Source organism: Vigna unguiculata, chromosome 9 (genome assembly GCF_037176805.1).
Source record: "Vigna unguiculata cultivar grain cowpea cultivar isolate G323 ecotype 2 chromosome 9, ASM3717680v1, whole genome shotgun sequence".
Classification (NCBI taxonomy): Eukaryota; Viridiplantae; Streptophyta; class Magnoliopsida; order Fabales; family Fabaceae; genus Vigna; species Vigna unguiculata.
The window spans coordinates 29,316,492-29,336,570 of NC_140800.1; the positions used below are offsets into that span (position 1 = coordinate 29,316,492).

At 34.1% G+C, this 20,079-nt stretch overlaps 1 protein-coding gene and 1 pseudogene across 3 annotated transcripts; one reads left to right on the forward strand and one right to left on the reverse strand.

Moving 5' to 3' along the window:
• The first annotated feature begins 15,127 nt into the window (after nt 1-15,127).
• LOC114164822 (topoisomerase I damage affected-like protein) lies at nt 15,128-17,148 on the forward strand. Of its 3 annotated transcripts, XR_003599601.2 has the most exons (3): nt 15,129-16,065; nt 16,275-16,430; nt 16,664-17,148. XR_003599601.2 is itself a non-coding variant. In XM_085666980.1 (2 exons), the coding sequence occupies exon 1, from the start codon at nt 15,201-15,203 to the stop codon at nt 16,056-16,058; it is 858 nt and encodes a 285-aa protein (XP_085523106.1). In that variant the 5' UTR covers nt 15,128-15,200; the 3' UTR covers nt 16,059-16,065; nt 16,664-17,148. The 3 variants fall into 3 exon arrangements, 2 of the variants coding, with proteins under 2 accessions (XP_085523106.1, XP_027905397.2); XM_085666980.1 differs by lacking the exon at nt 16,275-16,430 and having other exon boundaries at nt 15,128-16,065; XM_028049596.2 differs by having other exon boundaries at nt 16,275-17,148.
• Nucleotides 17,149-17,579: 431 nt separating this feature from the next.
• On the reverse strand, nt 17,580-18,380 carry LOC114164823 (17.5 kDa class I heat shock protein-like; annotated as a pseudogene).
• Between the last annotated feature and the right edge of the window lie 1,699 nt (nt 18,381-20,079).

Here is a 20,079-nt window from a genome sequence, read left to right on the forward strand (position 1 = left end):
GAAATGCATGAAAGGTTTATATATGAATTGAGACGATGATGTGGGTCCACAAAACATTGCTTCCATAATTCAAACTGGGATTTCTTCTAATGCATTGCTTATTCTTTCCTTCATCCCATCAAACCCCACCTCATCAAACTTTTAATACCCTTTTCACTTTTTTTGCAAAATATATTTTATAATCTTTCTTATACGAGTTCACTAGACAGACAAGAAGCATGACTGAACTCAACCACTTATGCTTTAATTTGGTTAGGTTTGTTGTATCTTGTAACCATGCAAATTAGGTACTAATTTAGAATCTAAATTATCTCTAATATTAATTACTAATTTTTAATTATTGAATAATAAGTGTTTAAATTAGTCTTTAATTTAATTTAGAGATTAATTTAAACACTAATTTTTTATACACTAGTGAGAATTTCCTTTTTACCTCGCTTTATATGTCTCGGTTGGCCAAGAACCGAAGTATATAATGGCGCGGTGGCATTTTTGCAATTCCAGCCAAGTTTTATGCCTCGGTTCAGCTAATACCCGAAGCCAAAGACAGCTATAGGCCTCGATTCGTGCAAAACCAGTGCCAAAGAGTGCTATAGGCCTCGGTCCAACAAGACCCGAAGCCAAAAAGGTCTGCATTTTTAAAAAACTGAAGTAGTCATTAGGTGTTTGGCCTCGGTCCAACAAGACCCGGTGCCAAAAAGGGGTATATGGCTTTGGTTGTTAGAGGAACCGAAGCCATAGAGTTTATTTAGGGTTTCAATTTCGCGAACCCTTCTACTTCCCCGCGCCGCGAATCTGCAACTCCTTCCTCTCTCTCTTCCCACAACTGAACCTCGACGAGAGATTTCTTGGAGGCGCACAATGAGGCGAGGGCGGCGGTGGGCGTTGAGCCGCTGCGGTGGAGCGAGCAAGTGGCGAACGTGACGAGCAAGCTGGTGTGGTACCAGAGGGACAGGATGGGGTGCCAGTTCGCCAACCTAACCGCCAGAAGCAAATTCAAGTCAAGCACCGGCGCTCGTAATGGCGGGAAACTTAAGTCGCGCACTGGTGGCAATACCGGCATGATTAGGTCATGCGGAGGTGCCGGCGATGGCATCAAGTTTAAGTCACACAACAGAGGTGGCGATGGAAGCAAGTTTAGGTCACGCACCTGAGGTTGCGGCGGAGGGAATTCTGAGTGGCGCTCCGACGATGGCGTTGGAGGCAAGTTAAGGTCGCGCCCGGTGGAAAAATCAGAGTCGTGCTCCGACGATGCTGCAGGAGATGGGGCATCGGCGTGAATTTGGACGATGATGCGCGAGCCGTTATGGATGAAGCATCCCTGAACGTTTAGATCGTCGTAGAGAAGTTGTTGATTGTAGAGGATGATTTGTTGGCGAATGGGAATGCCTCGAAGAGCCACCGTTGCGCGGGTGAGCCACCGTTGACACAATGGCTTCGGTTCACAGTAGAAACGAGGTAGAAGAGTAGTTCTATGGCTTCGGTTCACACCCGAGGCCAAAAGCCATCCCTTTTGGCCTCACCCTAATATGCCTCGGTTCTGGAACCGGGGCAAAATATCAAAAACAACTGGGGCCAAAAGCCCTTACTGCACTAGTGATAGTAACTAAATTTGATAGCTAATACTAGAGATCAAATAATTATTTTTTTTTTAATTTTTAATAGAGATTATTTCAAAAACCAATAATTTTTAATTTATTAGTATTCAAATGAATCATTATAGTGACTAATTATTTTTTATTTCTGAAATTAATTGTTATTCAATGATTTTCTTGTAATGATTACTCTCAAAATCACATCACAATTCACACTAACATACATATAGTTTCAAGGAAAGTCATGATGATTGCTTCTCAGCAACTATTTTCTAGCAAGTGTACTAGTACGTAGTAGTATCAACAAGTTTCGTATCCACAGGGATTTAGCAAGTATATTAATAGTTTGATTTTTGAGTTTTTTGATTTGTGATAAAGAGTGCAAGTAAAATTAGATAGTAGTAATTAGATAGATTGAATGGAGTAGGGGCTATGAATTGATTTCATCACATCTTTTTCTACTACACCACTACAATCTTGTTTACTTACTATACAAATCATTCAATGTCCTGGAGTACTCTTTCCATGTAGATCTAGGTTCATCCTTGATACACTAGAACTTAAGGACTCCAAACCCAATGTGATTCCTCAACTCCTGATAGAATGAGTCCTTGCTTTAATGTGCAAGACTCTCTTCTTCAGCATCCACTCTGGTATGCCATGGAGCATCTAGTACATGTATGATGATTTTATTGGACCACAGTTTGAGACCGATTTTCCAACTCAATCTAAACCAGTTAAATAGATGAGTGATGAAGTCGTCATTAAGCATAAATCAAACCACAAATAATTGAATGAAAGCAAAGATAAATACGAAAGGAGAAGTGAATAGAATCAAAATTGATTACATCAAACTTGGACAAGAGGGAGTTTAACTACTCATAGAATATTACAATGCAATTCCAGTAGCATCTACACATAAGATTTATACTAAGAGCACCTCTCTCTCTCTCGAGCCTCATAGACCCTATTCTATCCTACTACTACATTGTGGAGCCTCCACTCAATGCCTGAAATGAGGACACAAACTCTTTATTTATAGGAATTTTTGGGCGGTGCTTAGCCCAACTTTTGGTACGCAGCCCAACTTTTGGTACTCAGCTACAAGGGTTACTTCACAAGTGGGTTTCCTTCTCAGCTCAACCCTTTGTCTTGGTGCTTAGCACATGACCTTTCCTTCTTGGAAGGGTTTTCTTGGCTGCTCAGCCTCATGGATTTGGGCTCCAGGTTTCCTTGCAAAGAGGATTTTCTCACGAGGCTTAGCTCCATTTCTTGTGCTCAACCAAAAAGTCCAAATATGTTGTCATGTCTTTTCTACTTCCATGGCTCAACTCTAGTATTGTGGCTTAGTTGCATACTTGATATTGTTTTCTATTTTTACTGCAAAACAACAAAATATCATTATAATTTCTAAAATGACATTTCTCAATATCTCATCTTGTATCTTAAGCTAAAGAGGTTTGTTTTGCACACAAATAGCACAACTGATACATGATAAATGTCGATTTCAAATGGAAAATTTACTTACTCTTGACACTTATCAAGCCCCCAAAACATCACAAAAGCCACGAGATGTAGAAATAAAATAAAAAAATGAAATTTAATAAAATAAATAATGGCCATTCAAGTTTCATTGTCATGGTGGTTTCTCTGTACCTCTAGCTTCTTTCTAAGACGGTTAGGGTTTTCTAAGCATGTCCCAAGTGACCAAAATAATCCAAACGTAAAAGTAAAGACTATTTTGCGCTAGCCAAGTTCAAACTCTCAACCACACCATCAAAGAGCATATGCACAACCAGCAAGCCATTACATGTTTCATGCTAATTCATACACATCTATGATTATATTATCACACTCCACGATCAAGCACACATGGAAAACAATTAAATAATTAAATTAACACACATAAGACTTGAACCCAAGTCCTCTCAACATAACCAAGTATTCTCAACCACTTGAGCTACTCGAACCCAAGTCCTCTTAACATAACCAAGTACTCTCAACCACTTGAGCTAGTATTGTTCCTTTTCATAACTCTCCACATCAATTGCTATAGAGATTCCTTCAATTGCATATATATTGAATAAATATTTATTTATTTATTTAATTTTCTAGGGTCTTACAAAGGTCCTTTTGATTTCATTCTAAATTGTGAAAGAGTCTATCATAGTTGGCATGTAACCTATGTGGGTGCAATAACATAGGTTTAAAAACAAAGTTTGACGCCATCATAGTTTGTTTTGGAAAACTACAAAAATACTGGAACGATAAAATGTGATCTATGAAATTAGATTTTGGGTCGAGGAGATGGTTACACATAGTGAATGTGTTAGCACCCTACAACGTATGTCCTAAAATTATACCTTTAATTAAATGTGCAGAAAGATATGTGGTTTTCAAAATATTTATTTTTTTTTCCAAAAAATAGGAAAACATTATTAAAAAAGAAACAAAATTGTTTTCATTTTTATTTTTGGGTCTGACAAGGATGTACCTCGCTCTTTGTTCGAGTTGTCATTCACACGACAAAAGGTGTCACCCAAGGGACAAACTTCTCACTTAGGCGAGAAAGCCATTGGAACTTCCTTTTTTGTTTCAAGCGAGAGCCCTTGTTGCCTAAGTGAGAATGATGTTGGTATGTTGAGACTTGAGTTGAGGTTTTTTGCATGATATATGATTTATTCTAAGATAACATATGGAAGATAAGGGAATTTCATGGAGAAATTACTTTGGTTGTAATGTAGTGTATGTAAGGTTACATTTTGACACTCTAAGTGATCATTTAGACTTACATAGAGTAGAATGGTTCATGTGGTAAGAGTAAGAGATTCTAGTCTAAAGCAAGATAATGACATTAGATGATCATGGACCGTGTGTGTGGTAGGAAGAAATTCATTGGCAATGACTCTGCAGAGTAGTAGAGGCCACCACAAGTGCAAGTTTCCAGTGAATTTGATTTCATTACATGTATCCAAATAATGGAGTTAGAGTTTCCATTATGTCACTACAACATTTTTGGCTTTAGAAAACACTAAATTTGTCCATGAATATAAAAGTGTTGCCTAATCATAGTATAGGCAATAATTTTAAAGGCATGGCTTAAATTCTTCCCTCCACATTGCTAATTCTACCTTCAACCTTCTTCCTAACTTACAACTCTTTTGTCGCAACCAAAATCACGACAAGACGATGAACTGAAAATAAAACTTGAAAAAATAGAGTTTAAAGTCACCACCATAGTTTATTCTGGAAAACTACGAAAAAACCAAAAAGATAAGACAAGGTCTGCAAAAAACTAGATTTTGTGTCTAAGGATCGGTTACGCGTGGGGAAGGTATTAGCATCCCATAACGCTCGTCCTAAGACAGTACCTTTAATTAAATATGCAAAAGTATGTGATTTTCAAAATATTTAATTTTCCCCCAAAATAATAAAACACGGTTAAAAAAGAATAAAAAAATATTTTCATTTTATTTGAGCGCGTCAAGGATGTACCTCCTTCCTATGTATTTTCATTCAAAATGAAAAATCAAGAACCACATAGTTCTAAATGAAAAAAAAAACCGATTTGAGAAAAGATTTGATTTATATTTGGAAAAGAGAAATTTGAGAATAGGTGTAACACGACGCGAACGACTGGACATACACTAAAAAAGTAAGTAAAAATATTTGTGTATGATTTTTAGAGTAAAATATTTGTAAATAGTAGAAAATAATGTCTCTAACAAAAAATGCCAAAGTTATGTGTAAAAAAAACACATATGGTATTAAAACAAAATATAATAAAAATTGTGAATTCACAAATAAAAAAAAGGAGTGACGTACCTTCCAAACTCTTCAATCCCTCTTCTTCTCTATCAATCTCACTCTCTTACTTTACATTACAACTACTTTTTCTACTCTTTTTTCTTTTTTTTTTCTACATTCTTCAATATGTTTTTATTTTATTTTCAAAAGATAGACAAAAAACAGGGGTGTATGTGTGAGTGGTGATGAGAAAGAATTAGAGAAGTATAGATAATTTTTTTTTCGATTCTAATCCCTTTTCATATGACAAATTGTGTATTTATATCCGTAAATTGTAGTACCAATGCAATCCTAGCCTTAATTGTAATGAACAATATAAGGAAGGAATTGGTCATTATAGTAGCACGTTACAGGAATCAAATCACACCAAATCAGAGCATAATATCAATCATTATCAGTAATATTGATTCGAATAATTAGAAGAGATATTGTTTCTAATTATTATAATCATATCACTATTTTCTCTATTAGGAACAAAGGGTACAAAAAAAAAAGTAGAATGAAAATATGTTAAGTTGTTGGGTCCATGAGGAGAGTTGTGGTAATTCAAAACAAAATGGGCTTATCCTTTTCTTTTCCTTTTTTCTTTTTTTCATCTCTCTCTTTTGTTTTTTCTAGAATTAAAGTTTAAAAATCTTTGAAGAAAATTTTATTTCACCTTTTTTTATTTACCATTAACAAAAAACATTATTTATTTATTTTTTATTTTTTTGAAAATAAATTTACTCACTAGGACAAAATTGGGTCTTGACACCTTTTCCTTCTCAAAAGAAAACTCCACCTTTTCGACTCCTATCATCATACACTGTTAAACACTACACACCGCTCACCATCATCGTTTCTAGGAGATTGAGGGTTGCTGCTGTTGCTAGGAAAACTAGGTCAAGTTCTCTGTGTGATTTAGAGAAAGGTTGTTCATCTCTTGTGTCTTCAAGAGAGGTGTTTTTTCCCCTACTCTTTTGTTATCTTATTGTAATATGATATTTTTAGTGATTGAGTTAATCTCTTTATTTGAAGAGATTAATAATTGGACCTATGATCTTTTGATATGAAACAGTAGATACAATAAAGAGAGTAGGGAAGAGAAAATTGCACAAGGTATTTATATTGGTTCAGAACGTATCCTCTGAGTTGAGCTCGAGATAGGGGTTAAACACGTGGCATTCCTTGAGTTGAGCTCGGAATGACATCCCTCGAGTTAAGCTCGGGATGGCGGATGAACACGAGGAACCCTTGAGTTGAGCTCGGGTTGGTGAGTGTTGTCGGTGTGAGTGTGCTGGTTGTGGCCAGTACGGATGGGTCCAGATAGATTGTCCTCCTCAGTAGTTGACTAACGATTTTGGTAGTCTTGGGACGTTAAGAATTATGTTCGTATATGGGAACTCCACCTGGCGTTACAGTGTATGAGCCATAGTAATGGTTTCCCGCACGTGCTCTATCGGTTGTGGCTGATAGGTATGGCAACAGGTCATCTTGAGGTAATTAATGAGATTTTATTTTCTTATTTTATTTTATTATTTAAACTCATAATATCTAGCAGGGATGTTATATTGACTGACGAATTTGGTAGTCTTGGGACATTGCGAACTATGTTCGTATTTGGGAACTCCACCTGGCGTTACGGTGTATGATCCGTAATATGGTTTCTCGCACGTGCTCTATCGGTTGTGGTCGATAAGTATGGCAGCAAGTCACCTCGAAGTAATCACTAGAAGATGTAGAACACGAATAACCTAGTTGTGGCCATGTGGTATGAATTAAAAGGGATGGAATTCATTTGGGATGAATGCGTTTCCTATATATAAATGTGTTATATTTGTGTATGCCATTTTATATGCTTTATCTGTTAAGCTCACCCTATCTGCTTGTGATTGGCGATGATCGTGTACGCGGTACATGTGAACAAGTGATGTTGATGCATGTGGTTCTGGTGGAGCTTAGCGGCGGAGAGGGGATAGCTCGGGAGTTTTATCTTTGTATTATTTTATGTTTGGAAAAATAATTTGTAAAGGCTTGTGGCCTATTTGATAAGACTTCATTATTTTATTTCTGGTTTTTAGGGTACTTTAGTTATTTTATTAAATTTTAATTTTCTCGCATTTTGGGAATATTAGTTATAATAAATGAAGTTTATTTTTTTCTTTATTTTATTATTTTAAATCTGTAATATTCGGTTAGGATGTTACATTTTCACCTTCATGCTAAAGGAATTTTGACAAAGAAAGTTTAGTTTAGGTTCACCAAGGTTCAAACCCATACCATGCCAATGTCAAATCAATGCATAACCATTTAACCAATTCATGTTTCGTGATAATTAATATAATTCTATGATTATATTATCACTTAACATGGTCGAGCTTATTGTTAAAAATAATAATAATTTAACTAACACACAATAGGCATACATAAGACTTGAACCTAAGTCCTTTCACACAATCAAAGTACTCTCAAACACATGAGCTAGCACTTTTCCACGTCATACAAGTTAGAAATAAATGCCATAAAGGCTCTCACTACCCGCATTTATTAATTAATTATTTAATTAATTAAGTTTCACGGGTCTTACAAGTTGTTGCGAGCGGAGAGATTCGTAGTTGGATGGATCACGCATGTTGGACTACGGGCGGGGAGATCTGTAGAGTTGGACTACGAGCGGGGAGGTTCGTAGAGTTGGACCACGAGCGGTCAGGTTCGTGGAAGCATTGAAATCCCTAAGACTAGCTTTAGTGTGTATCTTGTATAGGGCAATGTGTTTTTCTTAATTTTGTTTTGATGTGTTGAGATGTGGACTTGGACCAGGAGATGCTTGATAGGGTCATGAGTGGGTAGGTTCATGATTGGTGGTGAACACATGATTAATATAAGCGGGGAGGTTCATATTAATGATGCTCTTGTGTGAAGATACGAGCGGAGAGGTTCGTATGTTTTCGTGCTCACACTTAAGGGCTGCTGCGAGCAAGCAGATTCGTGGAAGCATGATATATCCTGGGTCCATGGTCAAGTAATTGTATGGGTAAAAGGATTAGTAGTTTCATTTGTATAATGAGACGATGATCTGAAATCCTTGGGTATCGAGTGCTAAGATTAAACAATTTAGATGAAATAAAGTAGTCTAGGGTGAATCTCTAATTTATTAATTGTATATTTGTATTGTTATGAGCTCACCCTTTCTGTGTGTGTTTGGCGATCATCGTGTGACTTGTCACACAAGAGCAGATGATGTTCCAGGTGATGTTAAGGACGCGTAGAGACGGAGAGGGGGCTATACTGGAAGTTTTATTATGAACTATTTATAGTTATTTGATTTACCTTCGGTTGATTTTTGGAACTTGTAACAAAATTCATAGTTATGTTCATTTGAATTTAAGCGTGTCGAACAAATTTTAAAGATTCCCGCATTTTGGGAAGAGTATTTTATGACTATTGAGTTTTATTTATATATTATTTCTTTTATTAAAGCAATTTCCAGTTAGGACGTTAAATACAATTAGTTCAATTTTACAAAAAACAATAACTATAATTTTATTTCGTAATTTTACAAATATTATTATAAAAATTCAATTAAAAAAAGAAATAGGCCAAAACAAACTAAAGAAAAATAGTCTAAGATAAAAATTATAATTGCAAATAAAAAAACAAGCAATTATATACATACAATGAAAAAGAGATAACAAGCAAAATAATCTCAAAACGATGCAAATGGGGATGAAAACACAAAATATTCGGTTGAAAACGCCTAAAATCAATCCATAATCAAATCCCAACCAGTTTGGTGGTGAAAAATATTCGAAACTCACCTAGAGGAGGTCGGAATAATGGTCGTCGACGGGAAGGATCGCGAAACACTACAAATGGGGATGAAAACGGAAAATATTCGGTTCAAAACGCCTAAAATCAATCCACAATCAAATCCCAACAAGTTTGGTGGTGAAAAACGTTCCAAAATTACTTGGAGGAGCTCGGAATGGTGGTCGCCGACGAAGAAACTTCGTGAAAAATTGGTGGCGCGATGAAACAGATAGGATTTCTGCGTTTCGTGCAAAGAAAACCCAAAAATTGACGTCGGGGCTGCGTGGTCAGACGTTACTTAACGTCGGTGCAGAGGGGGTCAGACGTTAAATTAAGTCAGAGCAGAGTGGGTCAGATGTTAAATTAAGTCGGGGGTAGAGAGCTCAGACGTTAATTTTAGCATAACGTCGGGGTACTGTGGGTCAAACATTAAATTACGTCTGTGTTGGAATGGACATACGTTAAAAAAGTCAAATAATTTACAAAAATGACACTGGTCATTTTTAACGTGGGACTTTTTCTGGACAAACGTTATATGGGTGACGTTATAGGGCTTTTTTGTGTTAGTGTGGGTTAAGTGAGTCAACCCACCTTCAACCTGGCTCGAACCCGTGAGTTAAGTCAGTCGGGTTTAGTTCAACCCACTTTTGAAAAAATTGAATCCCAACCCGGCTCAAACCCGTGGTGAGTCGAGTTGGCTTACGAGTTGAAACCCATTTTTGCATCTCTAGTTTTAACTACTAAAATGACTTAGTTTTTAAATTGGTCTCTAATTAATTAGTGTACTATTATAATTTTTTATTTATAGTAGTGATTATTTTAGTAACCAATAATTTTTAATTTTTTAAATTGGTATCTAAATTGGTCACTATAGTAACTAACTATTTATGGATTCTAAAATTGGTTTCTAATTGAGGATTTTCTTGTAGTGGGAAGAGACATTGCAGTACGGTGGTGTTAGAGGAAGTGGTGTTAGAGGAACCTTGCATTGTTGAGGGTGAGAAAAAGAAGGGGGCAGTGCAACGTGAAGAAGATCCTTAGAATATGGAGGGAAATCTCATGAAAATGTAAAGTTAATGGATGTACTATTGCTTTTTGTTAAATGTAATTTTTGAGAAAGAAGTAAAGAAGTTTTTACTTTTTATGTTTATAGGTTACTGTTTTATATTTTATTTTTGGGACAGAAATATAAGTTTTTTTTTTAAGTTCATATGCCACGGTTTTATTGTAACGTGTTTTAAAGCCAATTCTTAAAAAATGTAGTATATTTCATCAACGATTTATAATTGGTTGTTTTAGTAGTTTTTAACCTACCCTTATAAAATTGTGACTTTTTATATTTAGGTGACAATTTTATACACGTTGACTAGTTTAGTGTGGCCTAAAGTCAAAAATGGTGTAGTGACTTATTAATTCATTGCCTTGAGAAGAGTACTCACAATTTTAGGGGGTTATGTGGAGATTTTCATGGAATTGAAGGAGGAAGTATGAATGGTGTGAAGGGTGGGGTAAGAAATGAGTGAAAAGTATGATTGGTGTGGATGGTGAGGTGGTATTCTCACACGAAGTTGATGAGGATGATGTCATGGTGATGCAAAAAAAAGTATGGAAATAAAAATGGGAAAAGAAATGAGTGAAAAATTCCTTATACATAGTCGATGGATTTTTTTTTTCTCATTTCATTAGAAAAATAAAGTCCTTAGAAAGTTCATCTACTTAGTAACATGCCTTATGTACTCCTTACCCTATTTTGTAAATAATAAACGATTTCTTACTAGAGATTGAAATTTTGTTGCAATTATGACAACAAAGACTGAACCTAAAAATTTTAAGACATAAAAGATTCTGGTTGGCGTGTTGTAATGCTAATGAGATATGAGCCTTAGAAGAAAATGAGACCTGAGTTTTGTAGAAACTACTACCAACAAAGAAAGCTCTCAAAAATAAATGGGTATACAAACTAAAACCTCACTCAGAAGGATAAAACACTTCAAAATGAGACATGTTATATTTGAACATCATCAAAGAAAGGGAATATACTATGATGAAACATTTTCCTTAGTGGAAAAAGTAGTGACCATAGTACCATTTAGGTTGTGACAACAATTAAAAAGTGAGAAGTTCACCAACTGCACATACATAACGTGTTGTAAAATTTTTTTAATCCAAATTTAGTTTGTAGGTTGAAAAAATCATTGTATGGCACAAAACAAGCTCTCCATTGTTTGGTTTGCTATGTTGGTTACGACATTGGAATGTTATGGCTTGTTCAATCCCATTTAGATTACTTGTTGTTTATATTGCACAAGGGAAAAACACATCTTTATGTGCTACGTGGATGACTTAATTATTGCAAAAATGCTTGTTTTCATATGAAGGATTTGGAAGCCTCAAAATATTTTTAGGGATTGGAATAGCCTGTAATCCCTTAGGGATTCATCTTTGTCATTGAAAATATGTGTTGGAAATTATGAAAGACACAAGTTTAGTAGGTGTCAAGCATGTAAATTTTTCAATGGAACAACACCAAAAGCTAGTGTCGGCTTCTAGTACACCTTTTGAAGATCCAAAACCCTATCAAAGACTAATTGAGAGATTAATCTATTTGTTTGTAACTATACGTGATTTTGCTTATTCTATACACAATTTATCTCAATTTATATAGAAACCTCATAAAGAGCATTAAGAAGAAGCCTTAAGGATTATCTGATATTTGAAGAAACATTTGGGGTCAATGTATTCTATAATTTGATAGTAAATTATGACTACAAGATGCTAATATTGATTGAGCAGGTTGTCCACTTACAAGACATCTTTTGACTAGTTAGGTGATACTTCTTGGTTCTTCTCCCGTATCATGGAAAACTAAGAAACAATCAATAATCTTTCACTCTTTTATAGAGGCTAAATATTGTCCTATGGTTACGACTACATGTGAGTTAAAATAACTTAAACATTTACTTGGTGATTTGGGGTTCTTGATTTTAAAGGAATACAATTGTATTATGATAGTCAATCAACATTACATATAACTCTAAATGTAATTCTAAATCCAATTTTTCATGAAAGAACAAAACATATCGAAATCGATTGTCATTTTGTTTGTAATGAAATAATAACTGACATCATTTGTCCCTAGCATGTTCCTACCAAGGTACAACAAGTAAACATTTTTTTCAAAGACTTTGAAAAAATACAACTTGAGTCTCTTCTATGCAGTTAAACACTCAAGATCTTCAAGATCTTCATGTTGGAACTTGATTAGAAGATATTGATATATTATTATTATGAATATTTATTTTATTTTATTACTGATTAGGAGATATATTCTTATTCTTCTTATGAGCAAAATTATAGTTATATGAACATTATTTGATTGACATTTTTAGTGGTTATAATTTTAACTTAATTTATGTAAAGATCTTATAATATGTATTTACATTGATGATTGGATGAATAAAGAAGCATGAGTTTTCTTACGGTAAAACTTATCAATGTAGATTGAAATTAATAGATTTTAACTTAAAAAAATAGGTTAAAATATATTTTTTGTCTTAATTTTTGTCAAGTTTTGTCAAATCAACCATAATTTTGTTTTTGTGCTTAAATAAGTCTCAATTTTTGTCAATTTTGTTCAATTTGGTTCTTTTTTGTTAACACCGTTTAAATCATTGATGGTAATGAATAGTGGTTGTCAGTGTCATTTTATAATTTTTTTAAATTTTTTTTATTTTTTTAAACTTTTAATTTTTTTATTTTTTTAAATGTCTACGTGTTTAAATGCCACGTGTCAGAGTCAATGTTTTATATTTAATTTAGTCCCTATATTTGTTATTTTTGTTCAGTCCTAATTTTGTTTAAAATTGAACAATTCTGTTCCTCTCGGAATTGTGATCAAATTTAACTTTTATATACAAATTATAATGATGTAAATTTTAATATATTTAATAAAAAATATGAATTTAATATAAAAAATAAATTTGATCTCAATTTAAAAAAGGACAAAACTAGTTCTATTAAAACAAAATTAAGACTAAATTGAACAAAAATAACGAATATAGAACTAAATTGAATATAACACATGACACATTGTTGGGTTGACACGTGACATTTAAAAAAATTTTAAAAATTAAAAAAAAAACTACGATGACATGTGACAGTCATTATCATAAATAATTTAAACGATGTTAGCAAAAAAGACCGATTCGACAAAACTTGACAAAAATTGAGAAAAAGAATACTTTAACCTAAAAAATAAAAAATAAAAGCAATGACATTACTTTTAATTAGTTCTAGATTGCAATTCTAAAAAAGTTAACACAATTTTTCTAACTTTTAATATTTAAAATATAATTATAAATATACAAATTCCAATTATCATGTTTTAATAAAAGAATCGAGATTCGGGTGAGGGTTGTTCTATTTAATCCCGTAAACCTGAATTTTTTTATAAAATAAACTCCAACCCTAACTTGATCCATTCAACTTGATTTTTCTCCAATCTTATCACTTATTATGATCAATTTTATACATTATTGAATTAAAGCTAATATATTATCAGTTTCTTTTGTATTTGTATCATACTCCTATGATTTTATCCAAAAACTTAGATACTGTGAAGAAAAAAAATATATATAACAACAGTGTCTAAAAAAACCACATACTTGGTCGGAGTATTTCTTCCTCACCCGATAACCTCTATGGTATGGTGAAATGGCTAGTTTAACCTTATGTTCTTCGTTTCTTCTTTTCCACTTCTTCTTCTTCTTCTCAGTACATTCCCATACATACACTGTCACCAACATTGTGAGGAATCAACACCAACATTACATACCTCCATCAACTCTTCCAAACAAAGTTATAGAAGATCCACCAACACCATAAACAGTTATGGTCTCAAAAAGACCAGCCATCACCATAATATATCTTAAACACGTTGATGGCCATGTACTTGCAGCTAGGAGAAATCCCATAACAGCGCTAGATCTAATTTATATTATATTTCGAAATAAAAAATACTAATTTTTAATATTTCAGATGATATAATATAAAATATTTTTGGAATACACAATCCAAAATGAAAATTGAAAATCCTAAGTTGAAGGATAAATTTGAAATTTGAAATTTATGGAAGTACAGATTGAAATTATGGGGGTATAGGAAGAAATATGTGTTTGCAGTTGAATGGTAACCCAGGCGTTGATGTCTTCGGTTGTTCATTCAATTGAAACAACAGGAAGGCCCAACGACAGAACTAGGAAAGTCAGTAGGATAAAGTTTTAGTTTAGCCGGTGACACAGGTAATTATTTATTTCTTAGTTTTTAATTATTGTTTGGAAGAAAGTGTTCCATTCTTAAATATAATCTAAATTAACATATTAACTATTTTATCTTTAAATTAAAATAAAATAAAAATTTGATAAAAATTCAGTATGTTATTTCTATGTTCTTAAATATAGTATAGTTATCTTATTTTATGAGTATTATATCAAAAATAGATCGTGTAATTGGATAAAAAATAAAAATTACTTACAAATCATTCATCTATATTGGACAAAGAAGGAAAAATACCCATTCATTCATTGACTATATGCAGAAATCCAACATAATAATTAGTCTAATAAAGCTACGGTCCCATATACCAACAGTCATGTATATAGCACCCATCTCTTTCCTTGTAAAGAGGGTTTTGAGTGCAAAGTATTATTACCTTTCGGTTGGTAATTATAGTATTGGTATTATTATACCATGCCTTCATTTATGCATTAGAAAGATAAAATACACACAACTAAGGTGGCAATACTAAGGATAATGAATAGAACCGAAAAATTAATTTAATTCAGAGTTGCTTTACTAAAAGTCAAAGAACTAACCGGGTAGGAGTGAAGATTTGGTGAAAAAAAAAAAAAGAATGAGAAGGACAAAGACATGTCTTGTGAGGTGTGACTTATGATTCGTTAAGCCAAGGTAAAGTGGACACACATACAAGGCGAAGAAAGAAAAAGAAAGATGCTTCCACTAATGCTGGTTCGTTCTCTGGTCTTAGGGGAAACCATCAACCACAACCCTCATCACATGCTAACCCAAAATCACCACCATTACAACACCCATTATGATGAAGATAGTGAAATTGATGATGAAGCCCGTGGCACGTCCCAACCCCACCATCGTAGAAGAAGGAGAAGAAGAAGAAGAAGGTACAAAATCCCAGGTTTGATTTTTCTCCCAACAAAAGAGATTATTACAGACACATATAGGCTTGCTACCATTGCAAGGGACTTGGGTTTGGACTTGTACCCTACACCCTCACTCTCTCACATCATCTTCTCCAACCCATCATCATCATCATCAAAACCCTCATCATTATCCTTCTCTTCTTCTTCATGCTCCCTCCAAAGCGACGCCGTTCCCATTCCCTTCCCTTCACTCTCCGCAACCCCACTCACCCACCTTCGCTGCTTCCTCACGCTCTCCCCACGCGCCTTCAAGATCGTCCTTTTCAGCTCCCACCCTGACGCCGCCGCTGCCGCCGGAAACGCCGGCAACTGGGACTGCGACTCTTTCTCTCTCTACTCGCGGGACCTCGGCCATCGGGTCGGCACCATGGAGGAGTTTTGTCGGATTCTTGCTGGCAAAGGTTGGAGCTTTTATAAAACCAAGAAAAACCCTTGTTCCGACCAGCGGCGCGGCGGCGCTTTTTACCTCTTCAGAAGGGTGGATGTGAACCGGGTTCGGCTTGGAGCACCGGTGGATGGGGCATGCAGAGTGAGGGAATTGAGGCTACCATACTTGGATTTTGGAAATGCTCCGTTGAGGATTTTGCAGTATATTTTGTTAATGACCGGTGACATCTTCTGTTTGGCATGACATGTTCGTAAGTGTTCTATTACTTTAGGCTTTTTTTTTTTCATGAATTTTTTGTTGGAAATCATCCGACTTTTACAGTTGCTATAAAAGTCAGCCATTTATGATGTATGGCAATTTTTGTGATTTGGATGATTCATGATGGGTTCACAGTGTAATTGGTACTACGTTCTGATTAAAAAAAAATTGAATGAGAAAAATAAAATGCTGTGTTGTTAGATGATGAGAAGAGATGGGCAACAAAAGGGCTCATCTGGTTTTGTCTTGTAATGGGGGTGGTGTTGGAAGAAATGTTGGAAGGGGCATAACCTTAACCACACCACACTAATGCAGATCTGGAAGATGATGTATGGATGCAGTTAGAGCTACTTAAAGGTAATGCAAGTTTCTAAGCTAGTGTTACCTTAAGACCTACAACTCCCTAAATATAATTGTAGCCACCTATATTCATATCCATCTATGTTTCTTTAGCCAAAAAGATGTAGCACATTTCAATAACTAAAGTGACTAAAAGTTGATAATACCATTTATTCTGTGTGAAATTCTAACCATTCATTTCAACAAAAGCTTATATGCAACGACAGAATTGGTTGTTTCCATCTTTGCAGTTGTAATTAAAATACCAAAAACATAATTGCTGTCAACGATACCATGTCTTGCTGTTGTTTCCATCTATTCACAGGCAACGCTTGTACGGGGTCTATAATCACTTGAATTCCCTTGGTTTTTTTGGACAAATATGGAACATATTTATCTATTTTTGGTTTTATAGCTCCAATCACTTCAGAACTCTGAATGCTCAGTGAAGAAGAAGACCTATGAATGCACATTTATCAATCATTAGTGTAGGTTGTCTGTGACCCCAAACCATCAAGAATCATGAGGATTGTCTCAAGAATAAAATACCTGATTTCTGATTATTGATTTTTGTCATACTTCTTTAGGATCAATGGTGTGAACTTCTTAAGGTTAGAATTGAAATATTATGGGAATGTACCAAATAATTCTCTCGTCTTAGTTCCTTGGGATTTCCATTTGCGATAGAACCGAAGTATATTACAAGAAAAATAGAATTAGATTTAGCATCACGTTACTTTTTGTTGGTATTTTCAGTGACCATATAAGATATGGCAGTGACATTTGTCTGTACTTGTGTTTTTAGTTTTTTTTGTAGTTTGTCCATGACTAAGAAAGTTTTTCGATCTGAAGTTTTGAAATGAATTCGATAAGGTTATGTTCTCTGATTTAATATTTTCAAGCAACTAGTGGTATCAGTTGATCTGAATTTCGATCTTTGATCATTTCTAAAAATAGTAGTTTCCAATAATGAACTTTTCTCTAACAAGAACATCTTCGGAGAATTCCAAATATTTTTTTCTTCCTTGTAGGAGCAATATACATTGAAGATGTTGTCGAATATGCGTTAAACTAAATATCAGCAGTAACGTAATGTTAGTGTTGATCCCACGAGTTTCCTCATAATGGGAAATTGGAATTAGGTGCTAATATATTTATAGAAGGATATGATAATTAAAAGTAAGAGCGTATATGATAATTAAAACATTTGAAGTTTAACACATGAACATCACTCACAACCAGACACACTTGTTCCAATACTCAACATATATATAACAATGTTACCAGATAAGCCATACTTCTTTTAGCAGAGTAGCAAAGCTTAAGATTTCTAAGTTCAACTTTAACCAGAGATTTGAACAGCTTTAACATCAGGCTTCTTGACATCTTCCTTGGGAATGGTGACAGTGAGAACCCCATTTTCAATGGAAGCCTTCACCTGATCCACTTTCGCATTTTCTGGCAACCTGAACTTCCTCAAGAACTTACCACTGCTACGCTCCACGCGGTGCCACTTATCGTTCTTATCTTCTCTCTCAACATTTCTCTCTCCGCTTATCTGAAGAACTTTGTCATCTTCGATCTCCACCTTCACCTGCTACTTCTTCAGCCCTGGAATATCAGCCTTCAACACGTGCGCTTCTGGGGTTTCCTTCCAATCCACTCGGGTGTTCACAAAGGCAGAATTTTCAGCAGAAAACGAAGATGGAAATTGAAAATCCTTGAACGGATCCCACACGTCAAGAGAGAAAGGATCAAAGACGTTGCTCCTTCTACCACCGAACAAACTTGGGATAAGCGACATTTTCTCTTCTTTCCTTAGCTGATGCTTTGTTCTCAACTTTGCAAAGGTGTGAATTGTTAGCAGATACTGAATTTCTTGTACTTGCTTCTGAGAGGACACATGAGGTATTTAAATGAAAGCATGGGTCAATCTCGTATCTTCCAGAAAATGTTTTTTGGTTTGGTAAGTTCGAAGATTCTCCTAGAAAATTCGGAAATTATCTGGAATATGTTCCCACCAGGCAGAAGGTTCTAGATACCGTTTTATGAGTTGGTCATGAATTGGACTGGATTATTAGAAAGCTATGAAGCCCGAATCATTTGAAATGGGCTAGATTTTCTATTTTTCAAGCTTCTATTCTTGAAAATAAAACTATCGAACTCAAAAAAACACAGATATATTTAGATATATTAGATAAACTACAAATATATAATTCTCATAACATAGTTCGATTATTTTAATATTTCTAAATTTTTTCAACATATAAAATAGTCTTATTTCTTTCACTTTCCTTTTTTAGTTTAATTTTGTTTTTAAATTTCGTTTTACCTTATTATATGTTTGTGATTTTTGTTTTATCGTAGAAATTATATTATTATTTTAATAAACAAAAATGGTTTCTCACTATTTTGGCATACTGATTTTTTTTTAAATAAAATAATTATTATATTTATATGTTAAATTATTTTATTTTAACTAATAAATAAAATTTAATTGGTAAGGATTAAAATTTATGTTAGAACTATATTCTATATTTGCGTCCTTAAAAAATATAAATGGAAAAATCAATTTCTTAAATTATTTTTTATTTCAATTTTAAATTAAAAAAGGTAATAATTTTTATCTTAGATCCGCTAATTTGATGGATAAGTAAACCATTTAAAATAGGTTAACGGACCGAAAATTTAACTCGGTTCATGTCGATTTAGTCGGGCAAAACTGGTCGAGCCAAAACAAAAATATTTTCAACCTGATTTGCCTGATTGTAGGGGTGACGACCCACTTTTCCATCTCCATATAAACATGTTCATTACATTAAATAAAGAAGAGTTCAATTCCATATATATTTTAGTAATTTTTTTTCTACTTTTGTTTGATATATTTTCAATTTTATTTCAAGAGTCATGACATTTTAGGTTTTTTTTTTTCTACTTTCGTTTGATATATTTTCAATTTTATTTGAAGAGTCATGATATTTTGACCATTTATCATTTTATACAACTATTATACAATAAGGAATATCTTTCAAAGTATCACCTCCCACGAAAATTCAATTGATATGACTCCTTATAAATATCTCATTCATCTGAAACAAACATAACTCAAAATTTTCTCGATCATTCATATTTTTAATTATTTATTTTTCAAATTCAAGGTTGAGTTATATTCCTTCCGGATGATTCTCTTATCATGGTTTTTCCTTGGAGCAGGTGTAGAGAATCCCTTCCCTCATGTCTAGCTTACTTGAAGGTTTCAGAGAGATGTTTTAGACAAAGGGAACAAAGATCTCTGCTTCGTTATGGCCTTTTTTTTTTAAACCCGGAAGAAGGTTTATGAAACAAAAGTTACATCCAGACCTTGGTTTCAAACTGGAAATGTGTTGTGTCCTTGGCTGAATGCTGAAAAAATCCTCATCTGGAACTAGAATAATCCAACCGGTGGAAATTGTTGCTATCTTCATCTATCATATCTCAACCCTTAAAAAAAAAAAACAAACTAGAAAACACCAAGTTACCAAATCACACTTTATCCACAGGTTCCAATTTCCAAAAACAACCTTCTCATACTAACCTACAAAGTCAAACCTCCACCTTTCATAAATGCTTACAAAATTCCACATAGATATCGGAACAAATCAACCCACTTTAATCCAGATAAAATAAT